The sequence below is a fragment of the Ostrea edulis genome, chromosome 9, assembly GCF_947568905.1.
Source record: "Ostrea edulis chromosome 9, xbOstEdul1.1, whole genome shotgun sequence".
Lineage (NCBI taxonomy): Eukaryota > Metazoa > Mollusca > Bivalvia > Ostreida > Ostreidae > Ostrea > Ostrea edulis.
In genome coordinates, this window is record NC_079172.1 from 42,672,369 (window position 1) to 42,690,874 (window position 18,506).

At 35.9% G+C, this 18,506-nt stretch overlaps 2 protein-coding genes across 4 annotated transcripts; one reads left to right on the forward strand and one right to left on the reverse strand.

Annotated features, from left to right (window-relative positions):
* The first annotated feature begins 2,229 nt into the window (after positions 1–2,229).
* On the forward strand, positions 2,230–6,308 carry LOC125658392 (uncharacterized). Of its 3 annotated transcripts, XM_056149292.1 has the most exons (4): positions 2,230–2,511; positions 2,706–2,724; positions 3,209–3,508; positions 5,944–6,308. In XM_056149292.1, the coding sequence occupies exons 1-4, from the start codon at positions 2,488–2,490 to the stop codon at positions 5,946–5,948; spliced, it is 348 nt and encodes a 115-aa protein (XP_056005267.1). In that variant the 5' UTR covers positions 2,230–2,487; the 3' UTR covers positions 5,949–6,308. The 3 variants fall into 3 exon arrangements, with proteins under 3 accessions (XP_056005267.1, XP_048745591.1, XP_056005266.1); XM_048889634.2 differs by lacking the exon at positions 5,944–6,308 and having other exon boundaries at positions 3,209–4,536; XM_056149291.1 differs by lacking the exon at positions 5,944–6,308 and having other exon boundaries at positions 2,230–2,724; positions 3,291–4,536.
* On the reverse strand, positions 4,673–8,082 carry LOC125664437 (uncharacterized). Its single transcript, XM_056149290.1, has 8 exons — positions 7,869–8,082; positions 7,343–7,518; positions 7,021–7,166; positions 6,625–6,844; positions 6,302–6,495; positions 5,970–6,038; positions 5,513–5,748; positions 4,673–5,362 (listed from the first exon to the last, which is right to left on the reverse strand). The coding sequence occupies exons 1-8, from the start codon at positions 7,970–7,972 to the stop codon at positions 5,026–5,028; spliced, it is 1,482 nt and encodes a 493-aa protein (XP_056005265.1). The 5' UTR covers positions 7,973–8,082; the 3' UTR covers positions 4,673–5,025.
* Positions 8,083–18,506: the final 10,424 nt, after the last annotated feature.

Sequence of the window (18,506 nt, forward strand, 5' to 3'; positions counted from 1 at the left end):
CCTCTAAGGTGCATCATTCTATGATGGACTGTGTTATATTGGCATATACAAAGCCCATTAATTAATTAATTATATACATGTATCATTCATAATTTAAAGATTTTCAAAGAGAAATAATCTATATTTACAGTAAAACTTTCTAATAAGGAACTCGCATATTATACATTTATTGCATGATAGGGAGGGAGATATGAAGATGTATTGCCCTCGGGGAATATGATTTTTCTTGGGTGAATAAATCTTCATATCTCCTTCACTATCATGTAATAAATTGTTTATTATACCGAAACAAAGCAAGACTCAAAAGTGCATTTGAAATTGGAGTCCTCTCATCTATATACATGTACATTGTATTAATATTATGCTTGGGTGAGTTTTATTCCCGGGTAGTGTCAGTCACGTGGTCGGGTAGTTTTAATAGTCAGTGCGTGTTCGTTTCTAACCATTCTACTGCTCGCTAGAACTTAGGTGAATAGCGTATATACTAGGCCTTATATTGGATGGAAAGCCCTGCAAGTTTATTGTATGCATATATGTTGTAATATGAAATGTAGCATTGATAATAAATGTTCTAGCGAGCAGCATTCCTATATAGTGTCTTTTGTTATCATTAAAGTTTAATCATTTTATATTCGGACGAACAAAGTGAGGGAGAATATAATGTAGCTGAGATCGTCCTAACGGTAACACGTACCACGCCGTCAACGTATTACGGTAGAAGGTACAAACAACGAAATACAGTAATAATCAGATATGATAACCAGTTTTTGTATTTCCATTCTCCTTGAATGCTGATTTACTTGCTTGTTTTTGTATCAACCAAAACCATGCGATTCAACTGTGTATCAGAGATCCACCTACTTTCTGCCTTACGAACTATGAAAGTAGAATGACTCAGACTCATTGTGACGTCACAATACACTTCGTCTACCTTGATACGATAGGGAGATATGATGTTTGAGAGGGAGATATAAAGTTTTGTCATTCCTGGCACGTGACCATCTAGACCAATCAGATTACGCGTTGCATAAAATTTTCATACTGAGGTATAATAATATACATTTATTGCATGATAGTGAGGGAGAGATGAAGATTTATTCACCCAAGAAAAATCATATTCCCCGAGGGCAACGCCCGAGGGGAATATGATTTTTCTTGGGTGAATAAATCTTCATCTCTCCCGAACATTCATGCAATAAATTGTTTATTATACCGAAACAAAGCAAGACTACAAAAATGCATTTGAAATTGAAGTCCGCTCATCTATACATTGTATGTAGCTGAGATCGCCCCAACGGTAACACCGCACCGTCAACGTAGTACGGTAGAAGCTATAAACTACGAAATACAGTGATATGATAACCAGTTTTTGTGTTTCCATTCTCCTTGAATGCTGATTTACTTGCTTGTATTTGTATCAACCAAAACTGATCCGCATATTTTTTTGCCTTACGAACTATGAAAGTAGAATGACTCGGACTTATTGTGACGTCACAATACATTTCGTCAACCTTGACGTTAAATTTACGGAAAATGCACGAGGCTGCCCAAGGGGTAAATATTTATAGGTTATAGACTTTGTATGGGAAAATATTATTATTATATAATTTCAATTTCACCTCTTCTTTTTTCTTTAAAAGTTTGCGGGCAAATATCACACGATATATGCCCGGAAACATTCCGACCCGCAAACATTACGTCACAATCAAATTTCTACGCCGTTAATTTTCAAATTTTTCGTGTTTTTCATCTTTTACTCAGTTAAACTGATAAAGCTATTGTTAAAAATAAAATTATTGTTAGTTTCTAAATGAAATTGAAAGTATATAATAAAAAGGTTATAGACTTTGTATGGGAAATATGACGACCTCGTTTTTTTGTCGCGAACGGACCTCGCAAACTCGGTCCGTCTACGCGCCAAAAAACTCGGTCGTCATATTTTCCCATACAAAGTCTATAACCTATAATTATAGACTTTGTATGGGAAAATATGACGACCGAGTTTTTTGGCGCGTAGACGGACCGAGCTTGCGAGGTCTGTCCGCGACAAAAAACGAGGTCGACATATTTTCCCATACAAAGTCTATAACCTTTTTATTATATACTTTCAATTTCATTTAGAAACTTAACAATAATTTATTTTTTACAATTTCTTTATTTGTTTAACTGAGTAAAAGATGAAAAACACGAAAAATTTGAAAATTAACGACGTAGTAATAGTTTACGCCAGGACCGTTTCCGGTTTTAAATATTAGTCACGGTTTATGGGGGATACTGAAAACGCTTTATCAATTAGACGCTTGAAGTAAACAATGGTGAAATATTGTTGTGTTCCACTTTGTGGTGGTTTTGGGGGTCACAAGTTTCCCACAGATCAGGAATTACTCTTGAAATGGAGGGTAGCGATCAAACGGATGGATAGGAAAACAAAAAAATTATGGAACCCAGGAAAAGAAGACGTTGTTTGCCATATACACTTCACAGAAGATGACTACAAAATCACCGAATCAGGTTAGATCGAGGTCCTATCAATCAGTTATATAAAGCTGCATCGTCAATTGATTTGTTGAATTGTTTGAATTTTTCCTTCTTTCAAATATTGATTTATAAAGTTTCTTCATTTTGTCTTGTATTCGTGTATTGATAACGTTCTTTTTTACATTCTTGAATGCGTTGCTTTGTGGTTTGTTTTTACTCTTTTTCAGGTGCAACTACTGACATGTGGTATGTATCACAGTATTCATTTAATATAATACTAGGCTATATGACGAGACATATACTGCTTTGATAAAACGTTACAGGATGAAAGAGTGCTATGATACCATATATGTATATATATATACACACATATAACCAGCTGAGTCCTGGTCTCCACACAATGTAATTAAAATTAGATCTTCCATCCGCTCCCCAAACTGGGGAGCGGATGGAAGATCTAATTTTAATTAGATTGGGTCTCCACATTAACAATCACCATTTTCTGGTGTTATTTTCATATATTTGGTGACACCCCCCCCCCCCCCCCCCCCCCACCTAATATTTTTTACAGTAGAAGTGACTGCTAAAAATGCAAGGTTGAATTTGCTACATGACTATTTATGTAAATCAATTATAACAAATCTAGTTTATAATTAGCGAATCTTAAAGCTTTTAAATATAAAGTATAACTTACAACCAACATTCCTGTAACATATTCAATTTGTGACAGGTGAACGAAGACGACTTAAGTATGGAGCTGCGCCCTCTGTTTTTGACTTCAAGAATACCAGTACTACCCAGGAGTCTGACAGAGCTAAGCGAAAGAGGCTGCGAGAGTCTACTCAAGATACATGTACTCCAATGATTGAAGACCTGCCCATGTATATGGATGAATTGATTGTACATCACGAAGTTGTCGTAGATCAGTCATCTACAAGTATGTCCACATCCATGCCAGAAGAAATGTGTTCAACAGCTGAGAAAGAAATCCAGTGTGACATACCTACCTTAGGTAGATTTTCAATTGAAGGTATGAAACTGGACACTAAGATGCTTTCTTATTACACTGGTTTGAATGGCTATGATCATTTCATGCTTCTTTTTAATATTCTTGGGCCAGCAGCTTTTGACTTGAATTACAAATGTGGCTTATTAAGTCCACAAGATCAGTTGTTTTTAACTCTGATGAAACTCAGACAAGCAAAAGAAGATGTGGAACTTGCTATGCTCTTTAAAGTCTGTGAATCTACTGTTTCTAAAATTGTAACAACTTGGATTAACTTTTTGTATTTTCAATTAAAAGAGTTAGAGGAACAATTCTGGCCTTCTAAAGACATCATTAAAGAACATATGCCAACAGATTTTGCTAAAAAGTTTCCCAATACACGCGTAATTTTAGATGCAACCGAGCAACCAATTCACAAACCATCAAATGTTGAGGCACAATCCAAAACATGGTCTTCTTATAAACACAAAAACACGTTGAAAACCATGGTAGGTGTAACTCCAAATGGAGCAGTATCTTATGTATCCTCTACTTATGGGGGCTCTGTGTCTGACAGACAAATCATTGAACACTCTACTCTGCTAGATGTAGGCAAATTTGATGCTGGTGACAGCATTATGGCAGATCGGGGAATTCTTGTTCAAGATTTATTTGCGAATCAGAATGTTTTTATTAATACACCTACGTTTCTCAAGGGCAAAAGCCAACTTGACCCCGAAGAAATAGTTAGAGATAGGCGAGTTGCCTCAAAACGTATTCATGTAGAGAGGGTGATTGGGCTTGCAAAGAGGTTCAAAATTTTGAAACATGAGCTACCAATGTCAAAAATCCCCCTAGCTTCCAGAATTGTGTACATTTGTTTTATGTTGTCAAATTTTAGGAATTGCATTGTTGATAAAAGTGCTTAAACATGTGCCAGTAGTATATCAAAATGTACATGCATACATGTCTAAGTTTAATAAATGTATGCCCTGCACATACAGTGAATCCCTTGAGAGTTGTGTTCATATTTCTGCTTACAAGTTTTAAATGTATCGTACCTTTTTTGTATCCTTTATGCAACATGTGCTGTCAATATTCAAAGGGATACATCATACAAGGATCTTGGTAGACATATCAACTTTTAAGTGTAAAAGCTATTTACCTTGAAAGGGTCAAAGTACAATATCTTTTTTTAAAAATCAATTTAAAAAGTTTAACACTTTATATAACCAACATCTATGCATTGTTACATGTATATTGTCGATACAGAAAATTTCATATCATGGATATGCAATGTATTTCATCTGAAATTGATTGGCATTCTGGGCAGAAACTTAGGCAAAAAAACATGAAGAATCATTTGCAGACTCTAATGAAATCATGAATACAAAAAAGATTCTGTATAAAAAAAAATGAACTGTCTCGATAAATCATTTAGAAGAAACTTTTACACAAGTTTGCATATATGCTTCCACTTTACAGCAAGGATAACAAGTATGGCATGAAAAATTTATCATAGAATACATCAAGCTTTGGAAGAAGAGAATTCTGGCAACATTCTACATCAATATGTACTTTCTGGATGAACAAATCTTTGAAAGTGTATACAACAAAATAGCAAATTTGTTTTTGGCAATAAGCATTTGGCCTTGTATTTGGAAAAAATATTTAGAGGTGGGTTTCAATTTCATTTCACCAGTTACAGAGTCCATTGTTAGATATGGGAAGTACTTTCCAGGCTGAATCTTCTCAAAGCGACCAGCAAAGGGACATTTGACTTCAATTAGTGCATCATTGCCAACGAGTCCATCCGGTGATGCCCCCAAGTAAGGTCGATCCATATCAACAAAGAAACCACATCTTTGAACACCTTGGCCAGTCTCTCTTTCAAAGGATCTGTAATGAGAGATAAAAATAAGAAAAGGCATATAATATATGTAAATAATAATTTACTGATTTGACCAATGCTTATATAGAGCGTTAAGATTTACAAACCAGGTCTCTGCTGTACACGTGATTGTCTGACTAGCTCACACTAAAACATACCTAATAGCACGTGTCTCGTAGGTACTTCCATGGACTAGAGCTTCACTGCGAAATACAGCAGCAGAAGGCTGGTATAGGGACTCGCAGAGTTTCTGCCTATTACGCCTGTCTGTAGCTAAACAGATATCTCCAAATCTTGAGGCTGTGATCCGCCATGATCTCTCCTTGAACCAATTATTTGAGCTGGCTTGTCCACGTGTCTGCTCCTCAATGGCAACTACTTTATCTGCTGTTACCTTTAAAAAATTGTATATAACAAAAACCATATATCTTGTACTGTGTTTTGTAGTATAAAATTGCATGGTATTAGTAATACATATGAACATGAGAAAAAATCCTTGCAATCAATTTACATTGCACATTATATCTTATTTTAACACATATACAACATTTGCACAAATGTCATAAAATTTAATTTTGTTGAAATGCAGTTTAAGCCAATTAACAAAAGACCTACCTCAACAGCTCGTTGAACCCAATACTCTGTGAAGGGTCTTTCCAAATAATCATGGTCCAATACTGCTGCCTAGTGAAACAAAAGGTGTTACAGTTTGTTTGTTATTAAACACTTTATTTTATATGTGCAGTTTTACCCATCACTACTTACTGCTTTAGATTAACAGACTTATAATTTTAAAATCAACATTTTATATGCATTACTAATATAGCTTGCTATAAGTTCACTAGCGAGATACTTTTGACTTGACACTGCTTATAATTAGCGATGTACAGGGACATTAAGTGAGATTCTTGCTTGTGTGAGTAATGCATTTTCATGCTTATGTTTACCTGAATATTTGCTTTCTCGATGAGATATCTGTATGTCAGATTGTCTGAGGTCTCTGCACAATGGTTTAAGACCATATTGCGAACCCTATCCGGGTAACCAGCTACACCTTTTAGATGTTCAGGGCGGGGATCATTTAAAAAATCATCAGTCAGATTCCGCTTCCTGGGCAGATCTTCAGCTTTGACTGGTGAACCTATATCAAAATTTGAATATGTTAAACATGTGGAAAAAAAATAAATTATTGTACTTGATTCAATATATGGTCATAAAACTATTGCTTCTGTTCATCATGGAACATCACATAATATTCATGTATTTTTACCTGAGTATGAATGTTTGGGTTTATGAAATGTCTGCAGGTTTTCTGTGCATGATCTCTGAATCCTCAAACCTTTTCCTTCAGAACAAGAGAGTAAAACTATGGCAACAGCAGCAAGATGCTTGCAAGTTCCATGGGGACCTCGTCCTGCAGGACACTCACAATGGCTGTTCAAGATGTCTCCCGAGTTTTTGTCAAATTTTAATTTGAAGTTGTATGTTACCTTTAATTTGAAATACATACATGTATTCTGGGTAATATAATTTTTTTTAGTTATTTTTACAAAAATATCTCAGTACAGAGTAATAAAATAAGAGAAAATAACTGATAACATACATGGTACATGTACAATTAGTACTACAATGTATATTATATCCACAAATTAAATGTAATACTTGCCTTTGTTTTCATGGCTGCGCCAACAATGCCTGTAAAGAACAGGGAATTATCTTCCTTTAAATATGACACAGCCAAGACTCTATCACTTTCAACAAGCAGCCTTCCTTTCTCGATAGCCTTGACATCACCAGTGCTTTGTCTGTCACCTACACATAAGTACAAGCTCATGATTTTAAAATTTATTTACTTATAAACACATAATTATATATATGTACAAATTATTCTATAAGATATTGCACATTCATTAAATGACTCCTAATGTTAGATGTATGTTTTACAAAAATGTTGTTCTTAATCATACAAGTAAATTATAAGAACAAACCTGCTAATCTATGTACAAAATACATGTCTATCTGCTCAATGCCTATCTCTGGGATTTCTTCTTTATGTGATTCCTGGAGCTGTTGAAATCCCCTCGTTGGCCAATCAACTTCCAAAGGCTCAGGTATATGAATTGGGTCATTCTTGAAATCTTTATTTCTATCATATGCCTTAAGCCTACAATAAAGTACTGTACAATGTCCACTTCCCATAAAAAAAATATTAGGTACCAAGACGTACTAGTACATGTCAGTGAATGCCATTGTATCATGTATTACAATAACAACAGTCCGTATAGTACTATAATTATTACGTATAATTGATGACATAAATATAACTTATATCACATTAATTTATTGAATTTTGATGCATTTTGATAAAAGAATTGTCGCACTGAGCATCAAAACAATATTTAGGCATAATCATGCCGGCGTAAACATCCTCCGTCGTCTGCATGAGTGCAGAGCTACGAATTTGTTGAAATATTACAAACGAAAATAACGGCTATGAGGTATGAAACTACAAACCTGTCTATAAGGTCGGCTTTTCTGCCTCTCGTGGTGGCTCCTTTTTTCTTTAACTCGTCTTTGAGTCGAGAGACGGAAAACTTTACGTAAGTTTCTCTTTCCATTTCAGTGTTTACAAGCGTCTAAGTGAAATAAAGCGTTTTAACGTATCCCCCATAACGACATAATTTTTAGAACCGGTAACGGTCGTCGGCGAATACCATTTGCTTGTGTATTGATTGTGACGTAATATTTGCGGGCCGGAATGTTTCAGGGCATATATCGTGTGATATATGCCCGCAAACTTTTAAAGAAAAAAGAAGAGATGAAATTGAAAGTATATAATATGATAGGGAGACATGAGGTTTGAGTGGGAGATATGAAGTTTTGTCATCCCTGGCACGTGACTGTCTAAACCAATCAGATTACGTGTAGCATAGAATTCTCATACTGAGGTATAATAATAGGAATTATCTTTTATAAAGAAGAATTTTCAAGTCCAATGGAAAAATTTACACTATATGATTTTTAATATGGATAACAATACTTTATGTTATAAATAACAAATTTTAGAGGTCCACGAGACTTCCTATTTATATTATATCATAACTATTATTATTATTCAAATATCGTACTTAATTCATTCATTTGAATTAAAGATATCGTTCATTCAACTCATGTGCGCAACGAACGTGCACATTTAAAATGTCTTTCCTCTATGCAATATTATTTATTTGTATATTATGATTTCTCGCGCCAACGCGGGTGTTCATCTAGGCTTATTTAAAGGCAGGGTGTTAGTCAACACTTCCCGCTATCATGAAATCTACACGATCTTGGGAGTGGGCGTGGCATTCGTGCTGCTTGGAGACAACAACAGGTAACGGAAATAGTCTGTTAATTGTTTCTGTGTGAAATGTGTCTACATGGGTTCAGATTATACCCCATTCTAATACATATTGTGATTGATGTTCATGACCCGTGTTGAGAGAGAGAGCAGGGGGGGGGGGGATACATGAGAGTATGAACTGCCGTGGTACGACGCTTCACGCCAACATACTTCATGATAAAAATGCCGGAGTGAAGCGGCGTAGTTCATTCTCTTATGCATTTTCAAAAACAAATTTATGCTTTCCGAAAAATTTCGGAGGGAGCAAATGGTTGCCGTCATGTCTGTCCGTCCGTCTGAGCTCATATCTCCTAAACCTTTCATCAGAAATTGATATAATTTATCACAATTTAAGGTGTTTCTTGAAACAAGGACTTTTACCGTAGAACAAGGACTTTCAAGGCCAATTTGGAAATGACAAGGTCAGTCAGAAGATATAAAAGTTCCTTCGGATAAAACCGCAAAAACCAAGGCCCTCAGGTGTCATAACAGGTATGTCACGAGAAAGATCCTTTCCTGCTCAAAGGTCGTAAGCGCCGAACATAGACCTAAAAGTTGCGGCCTTCAGCGGCAATAGTGAAGTCTCCATATGAGTGGAATTTCGATCGGGACGTTAAACAATATACAACCAACCTTTCATAAGTAAGAAATGTTTATTTCAACTCTGTTTGAACAGTTATTGATCATGTATCGCACAATAAGTAATTGGAAAATGGCTTTCAGAAAAAATGTCACTCAATGTCAACGTCGCTCAGAACACATATTCATATATATGAATAAACATCTTCATTTCAACAATATTTCAAGTTATTAATCTTTTGGACCACTGCCACTCAGGTGATTTTTGAAAGGTCAAGGTTACTCAGAACATATACTATATATGAATAAGGAAAAAGTACCTTATTTCAACAGTGTTTGAACAGGAATTGACCATATATCACACAAATAAGTAATAGGGAAATGGCTTTTAGACAAAGGTCACTCAAGGTCATTTTGAAAAGGTTAACTTCACTAATCATATACATGTACCTTATATATGAGAAATAACCCTTCCTTTCAAAAATATTTCCAAATGGTAACTTCGTTGTAGCTAACCTAGTATCCGGGCTTTGCACTCGGAAAGCTTCGGGAACTAGGCTACATGAATGTTGTAGCCTTCTCGAAGCTGGCGCTTCATACATTCATTTCTTTACGTTATACATTTCGTCATTTTTCGTTATTTTCCGTGAATACATTTCGCGGGTTTCTGAGCTCATGCATGAGCGCATTTGCGTTTAGTATATATACTGCTACTGGTCAGTGTTCCGGCAGTGCGAGGTTCGTTACAAGCAACAACGGTCGCTTTTGTATTTATGTGCCTTATACTTCCCTCCCACTCAGTCCATTTTCAGTTTTGAATTCATATGTTTTCATTAGTGATTTTTCAGCTTTGTCGATTTGATGTTTGCTTATTAAAAGCGATCTTGTAACGAACGCAACCAACCTATTCACATTTTCTGTTTTGATTTATAATCAAATAGTCAAGAAAATATTTATTTTCGGACGAGGGCACTGAGGGAGAAAATAACTCGCCGTATATTCGTAAAGTAGTGTAGTCGACTGTTGTTTTGAAATGAACTCTGATCATACGCATGAGTTCAAGATACAGCCCGAATCATGGTGTCTACTGCGTTATATCTCATCACCATCATGACGTTCGATCAAGTTAACAATATTCACACAGACATTAAATCAAATATATTCTTTATTTCACAATTTTGTATGAAAGGTTAAGACAACGAACAAGTGACCAATCTCATAACTCCTAAAGAAATACAAAATCAAGAGCTGGGCAAACACGGACCCCTCGATATACCAGAGATGGGATCAGGTGCCTAGGAGGAGTAAGCATCCCCTGACGACCGTTCACACCCGGCGTGAGCCCTATGTCTTGATCAGGTAAACGGAGAAATGAGTAGTCGCAATCGGTGTGCAAAGAACGGTCTAACAATGGGTATGAAACTCGTCAGACAGCATTTGACCCAACAGGCTGCATCGGCAAACTAGATCGTGATAACGACCATATAATTTGCGAAATAAAAGTTATAAAAATGGTGTAGACGTTTTTTTTTTTGTCTTTATATGACAGATCCACGCGGATGGTTAGTTACTGTCTTGGGAGTAATTAGGTTATGTACATGTATTTGGGTCCAATTCAGATTGATTTCTGTCTATTCCAGATATTGGGTGATGATACGTTAACACGTATGCGACCTTATAAAACTTGATTTCATCTGCATATAATCCATTTTATGTGTGCCCTGACTGTACCGACATGTTGAATTCGTCCCGATCTTCTTCAGCAGGTGTTGATTTGTTACCAACAATGTCGCAGGCTGTTCGTGCTACAACGTCTGTACGGGGTCACGTTTGTTCATAAGTGGGTTTTTTAAATCTAAATGTGCATATACTGTACTTTAAACAGGTAAACATGATGCATACCGAGTACAGACTGGAGTAAAATAATATGATCTCTGGATTAAATCTACATAATGGGAAATATCGCTAGGTACGGAATATCTGCGCTGGTTACATTTACAGCATTGTGCCATCAATTTGTCAACTTATATCATTTTTACTACATAATTCAATCAAAATAAGCACTTTTCTAAACTATCTTAATCAAACCATTCAAGTTTAAACTATACTTTTACAAATATTTACAATTTCTGCATGGTCGCAGATGTACATATTACATGTATTTCTTTTCTAAATACCCATACATATCATATCATTATAAGAATATTACGCTCAAGGTTTTCTATATATAACGAAATAAGCGCTGAAAATTGTTATTTGTATTTCAATTTTGATATCTTTATAATTGTTGGTCAAACCTTTATAAAAGGCTTTGTAAATATTGATGTCCAGATATTTTAAAGATTTTTTAATGAAATACGAGGCCTGATCCAAACGTTCATGGATTTTTTCCCCACAATTTCATTGTGATGAAGCAACGACATAATATAAATTGAACGTGGTATGTTGCGATATCCAAGGGAGCCTTTGACGTGACGTTACTTTAAAAACATTGCGTCACACCCGGCTGCTTTGTTCGCCTCACATTCACCTGCTTTGTTCGCATCATATTCGCCTGTTTTGTTCGCGTCACATTCGCCTGTTTTGTTCGCGTCACTTCCGGCTGCTTTGTTCGCGTCACATCAGGCTGTTTTTTTCGCGTCACATTAGCTTGTTTTGTTCGCATCACATTTGCCTATTTTGTTCGCGTCACTTCCGGTTGCTTTGTTCGCGTCACATTCGCCTGATATTTTGGTTTCACATACACCTGTTTTGTTCGTGTCACATTCGCCTGTTTTGACGTAAAAACCAATAAAACACTAAATCTCCTTCTTCATCTCTGCCTTAAAAGAGTCTAGGCATCCCAATTTCTGCAACAATATCCCGCACAGTGTGTCGGCGGTCCAAATGCATGAACACACTCACTCTTTCAAGAAGAAAAAGACGATCTTCTACCGACTTGCCAGACCCTTCATCATCTTTCTCTTGTGCCACTTTAACGCGAGATGTTTATTACTCGTCCTGTCTGTGTTATCAATTTATGCGTCTGTGCCAGGGTGTTCACAAGATTTTTACAACTTTTAAGAATAACTGATCGATTTTTTATATTTTCTAATGATGTCATGATCAACAATAAACCACACACAGAATATCTAAATAATCAGTAAAATCCATAAAACTTGTATACATTTTTAATAGTTCCAACAACTGATAGTATTATGACGCCAATTTGGTATCACATTACGTGTCTCGCTTTTGTCTCATAAATAGCCAGAATAACACAATATTAAGTCTCCCACGCCTTTCACAACATCCGTTTCTATGACAACTGTCAAAGTGGCATTACCCGTATTTTGTCAGACACATTTCGCGCATAATTTCAGAGTAGGTTAAAAATCATCATGTATACTTTTGAATTAAATCTATTGAAAAATTTAAAAAGTTGCAGAGGAATTCCGTGAACTTTTGAATCAACCCTCGTATATAGCGTAAAACTTGAAAGATGGCTCATTGACATCTCTTACATGTTACATATGTAGTATGTATCTTATTCAGTCATATATCCTTTACACCTGAACATCAAGTATCCATGCTGGTCAGTGTAATCTCAGATGAGACGTACTGACGACCGAGGGATTCTGATTCACGACACCTGACGTGTGTCCCACACTCCCCTTGATCCGCCGTCATCCTTTGATTGTGTAAAACAAAACTAAAAAGAACTATACCCGGAAAATTCAGGGATTTATTTTTCAATTCCCAATGCCATTTTGCACTTTTATTAAATTCTTAGGTTATACAGTTTTACTGCATTATAAATATCACCAGAGTGAAAAACAAACTATTAATTGTCAGTAATCAGGGGCACTCCATTTGATCGGAATTTTCAATGTAAATGAGCTCTGATTTCCGGTCAGTGGCAAGTTAGGGGGTGTAGCTTGATTGGTCTTTCATTTACATGTATATCCATGTGTGATTTCGACAAACCATCCCATTCCCACACACGGTGACAATTCTCTGCTCGAAGCTAATTTACTATAGATGTTAGTCAGTGTCAGTTTGGTCAGACCCGCCATCGAATGTATTACTTAAGCGACATGGAAAAAGCACCCATTCATGATATAATGTTACTAAATATTTCCTTGAAATGCGTGAAGTGTAATATTCCTAAAATGCTTCTTATTTTACGAAGCTATGCATTACATGCATTATATATCATTGGCTATACATGTATATGACGGACCAATGGAACGAGCCGATACAAAATCACACACTTTGAACAACCTCCTGTCAAATAGATGCATTGTACAGTGGACGTAGGTAGAATTCACGAATTTCAGGAAATACATGTAGTTCTTATTAAATAGCTACTGTTTTGTACATTAAAATGGTGGATCAAAGAATGTGGGGGCAAATATGAGGTGCCTATGCTCGTACTATGGTACTTACGTTTAATGCCAGATCCTTATATCTTACAATATAATACAGAATGTTAATATTGATCAAAGAGTGATCCATAAACTCGTTCGATAATATTTGACATTTTAAGAAACGCATTTCATTTTTGAATCTACAGCTGAAGCGTCGCAGTTCATACCCTCATGTATTTTCAAAAATGATTTTTTTTTTTTTTAATATTTACATTCAAGTTCTTACTTTAATTTCTTTTGGAATTCCCAGTCGTTAAATTCGACGTACTATATTCTTTCAGATTAATACGCCAGTTGTTCATAAATGTAACGTATTGCTATCATTACAATTTGTAAAGCTACCAAAGGCAAAAACATTGGAAATGTATATACATGTATATATAGGTCACAGCTTTATCATATATACTCGTCAAACACAGACTATGACCATCAGGTCCTGTTAACCTTCATTAGTATTTACATCAGCGTTACAGTCAATGAAGCCCTTTCAATTTTATACCAAGAAGAAATTATATTAAATATTTTCAAGAAGATACTATTGAATATTTGAAAGATCGGCGTTTTCTATCATAACAAACTTTGTGTGATTTACATGTGTATATCGCGATCACCTAATGCAGCCCGGGGGCATTCTTCTGTGAAATCGATCAAACATAGGATGAATCAATACAGAAATATTTGCTGTTTGTCAAAAATGAATTTCGTCTCCAAAGGATGCACGTCAGAAGAGAGTATTACAACAGGTGTTGTATACTTCTATGTACTTCTACACATGTAATACGCTGTAGTGAAAATAATGTCACATTTTTATTTTCAAAATGAATTCTGGAAGGTCAGATCACTTTTAAACGTATTCTCATTCAAACAGGGTCCACTCATAACTAGAAGTGTCATTTATCAAACTGGACCAAGTTGCATGAAGATGAGTTAAGTTTAACTGACAGTTAACATCTAGTTATCACCATAAAAATTAAGAGTTAATGTAAAATTAACTGTTAGTTAAAGTTAACTAACCCTCGTGCAACTGGGTCCTGTTAGTTTTACTCTCTCTCTCTCTCTCTCTCTCTCTCTCTCTCTCTCTCTCTCTCTCGTTGGTGAACCCCTGTATTCCCCGCTAATGATGAAAGTTTTCATTTTCCGGAGGCGTTGTCAAATGAATGCTCTCACAGGACGCTGATTGTAGATGGAAAGGAAATTAGAATCAAATGAATCAATACTTAATATCCTGAATTCCAACTTAACGAAGATTAAAGTGTGCATCGTGTGAGGGAGTCGTAGTGATTGTCTATACAGATTTATTATTAAAGCATTTCTTCATGTAAAAACAATACCATTATTGTAATGATTAGCAACATGAATATGCTTTTAAGAAACTTGGACATTGATTACAGTATTTCAATATAGTTTGCCTGTATGTTCGTAAGAACAGCACAACACATAGCAAACTTCAGCTGATAATCAAAAAATACGTAGACGATTTTTTTCTATATTCATCAATACATGTAAGTTTATGAAGGTTTGATTTTCATTTTAATCTATGATTTGTAATACAAGAACTGTATCAATATCAATTTTTATTATATAGCTAATAAATAGTCTAAAATCTGCGTAAAATCTAGAGAATGTTGGTGTTCAATATCCTGAGAATTTATTGAACGCTAACTTTGCATTGCGTAAATTGTATGCGCCCGAAACATTCCGAGTATGAGCGTTCAATATTGACGTTACCGTAACGACGTAAACAAGCCAAAATGGTAGACGGCGTTCCTCCGAATCTGACAGAGCCGGTATTTGATATTTACTTAAGCAAATTTTTACTGTACATAAATTATAATGTCCCCATTCACAAAATCACTTTGCTTCATGCATTAATGACGGGTTAAATATTGAACAGTTAAGAAATGCATGACGATATTGCACACCTTCACCTTAGATGCCAATATTGATGAATTCTCGTGTATTTTGGAGTATTTTGAGTGAAAAGGGATATAATTTAACAACTAAATACTGTAGCTATATAATAAAGGGGTTATTGAACTTATATAGGTGAATATTGACACTCGTTGGCTGTCAAAATGCACTCGCAAGCTCGTGCATTTTCACAGCCAACTCGTACCAATATTCACCAATATAAGTTAAATAACCCTATAATATCGAACGCTGCTCACAATTTGTTAGAAGGTGCCCAATGATTGGATGAAATTGAAGTTATTAGATCGATAATGTTTCTTGATGTGTTTCATTCGCATGTATTCCTGAAAGAAAGATTAAGATAACGAACATTGATCAATCTCATAGCTCTTTCAAGGAATACAAAATAGAGATCGAGTTAGGCATACACGGACCCCTGGTTATACCAGAGGTGGGATCAGAGATCCCCACCATAATCAATATTTATCCACATATTTTACCAAATCCATGTAGAAGTCAACGCACATGTTTCACCAAGACAGCGCTGTGTTTATTTGCGGATATAGTGGAGATGTGGGGTCATTGTCAAATTAAAGGTCAAGGTCACAATCAACGAGAATTCGACTTGAATACAAATGTTAAGGTCAAGATCAAGCTAGAGTCAGTAAATATAGACGTGGTTCTCTCGTCCTTGCCAAAAGTACAGGCGCCTGGGTCAAGGATATTGCACACTACAATGTAACCTCAATGTAGATCTTATGTTAACAATGGAAGAAATTCGAACTATATATAAATATTTCTCTCCGATCTATGTTGTCTCTTTTTACATTTTTTATGTTTCGGGAAGCTTAATTACATGTATCATTACCAATTACCATAGAACTAATTTACCCACGTTTTAAATATTTTATCCATAGGCGCTCAGGTCATTAGACTATTAGAGCAATAGAGAAAATTCGATCGTGAAAATTGTTTTCTTTCTGTAATCTATTTTGCTTAATATATATAGGATATCCAATGGTTTATGGTTTGATATGATTTATATTCAACGAGTTGTGTTTTTTTCTCCCCGAGCTTTGGCGAGACATCTTTTTATCACATCCGGGTTAGAATAAGTCCTCAGTAACCCCTTGCTTGTCGTAAGAGGCGACTAAATGGGGCGGTCCTTCAGATGAGACCACAAAAAACCGAGGCCCCGTGTCACAGCAGACGTGGCACGATAAAGATCCCTCCCTGTTCAAAGGCCATAAGCGCCGAGCATAGGCCTAGATTTTCCAGCCCTTCACCGGCAGTGGTGACGTCTCCATATGAGTGAAACATTCTCGAAAGGGACGTAAAACAATATTCAATCAATCAATCACATGTTAAAACCCATCTCCCCAGTTATTCATTAACGTACGTTACTGTATTGTTGGGAATTTTGCTTCCTGAGATTTTGTAAACAAACTACGTAATATTGAGTTTGTTTGTGACGTCACAAACGGCGTTGAAAAACATAGTGTAATAATTATATTTCATGTAATAGATGATATCCACCGGATGAAGGAGTAAACACGTGATAAATACTGCGGTAAAAATGATATCATAAACGTATTCTAAACATACATTTATTGAAAAGATACTAGTGAAGGTGAAAATATCGAACAGTGATCAATCTCAAAACTCCTATAAGCAATACAAAATAGAGATTTGGGCAAACACGGGCCCTTGGATATACCAGAGGTGGGATCAGGTGCCTAGGAGGAGTAAGCACCCCCTGTCGACCGGTCACACCCACCGTGGGTCCTATATCTTGTTCAGGTAAACGGAGTTATCGGTAGTCAAAATCAGTGTGCCAAGAACGGTCTAACAATCGGTATGAAACACGTCAGACAACATTTGACCCAATGATAGGTTGTATTGGCAAACTAGATCGTTATAACGACCATAGAATTTGCAAAATGCTGATTTTAAACGAGACTGTTGGAACCCCTGCACCATCAACTTGTTTATCAGTAGCCTGCTTCGATTTGACCATAAGCAGAACAAGCTCTTGCTTATCGTAACAGTTGAGAGATATAAACACCATAAAATTATGCAGGTAAGTCTGAAGGAGATCAGGGTTTGCAGTGACTAGACTTTGAACTACATATATATTTCCTGTCAATAAAAAGTACATACAAGGTGCAAGGTGCATGTATTGATTGAATTGATATGAGGAAATGTTGTTAACATGTTGCATCTTTCAAGGTTTATATTTCTCAACATTGTCTATTTCCGGTATTTGTGGGAGCACTTCAGTTGAACATTTTTAAAAACAGATTTATTTAACAAATGAGACAAAATTTGCCCATAGAAATATTGCAAATTTAAAATTTTTGTCCATAGAATTATTGCAGATTAAAATTACCTATAATGTTGAAAGTGGGTGCCTGGTTGAGATAGTAATCATGAAGTAAAAAGTTCCTTTAATGGTGTGCGCGATGCTTGCAAAAATAAAACAAACAAATTAAAAATAAAAACACGCCATTCCGCGTACTGATGTTTTGTTGACGCTAGGGAGGATAAAGCTCCCATCAATCGGTCATTCACCTCATCTAAACATTCCACTTCCTTTGATCCACAAGACGCTGCTTCCCAACAGCTCTGCTCGTAACTTTGTCCCTTGGTTCAATGTGGAGATTTTAAGATCCCCGTGGCCCCGAAAGCCTCGAATACATTAATCTTTGTCTTCACACGGAAATGAATTCTATTGTGTACTCTTTAGTTTACCTTTCCGATGCCACTAAGGGTATCCCGTTTGTTTGTTTGTTTGTGTGCGGCTACTTTGCAGACAGGGCTGCATAAAATCTACAGATTCGATTTTATTTAGATATTCACGAAAGATTGACT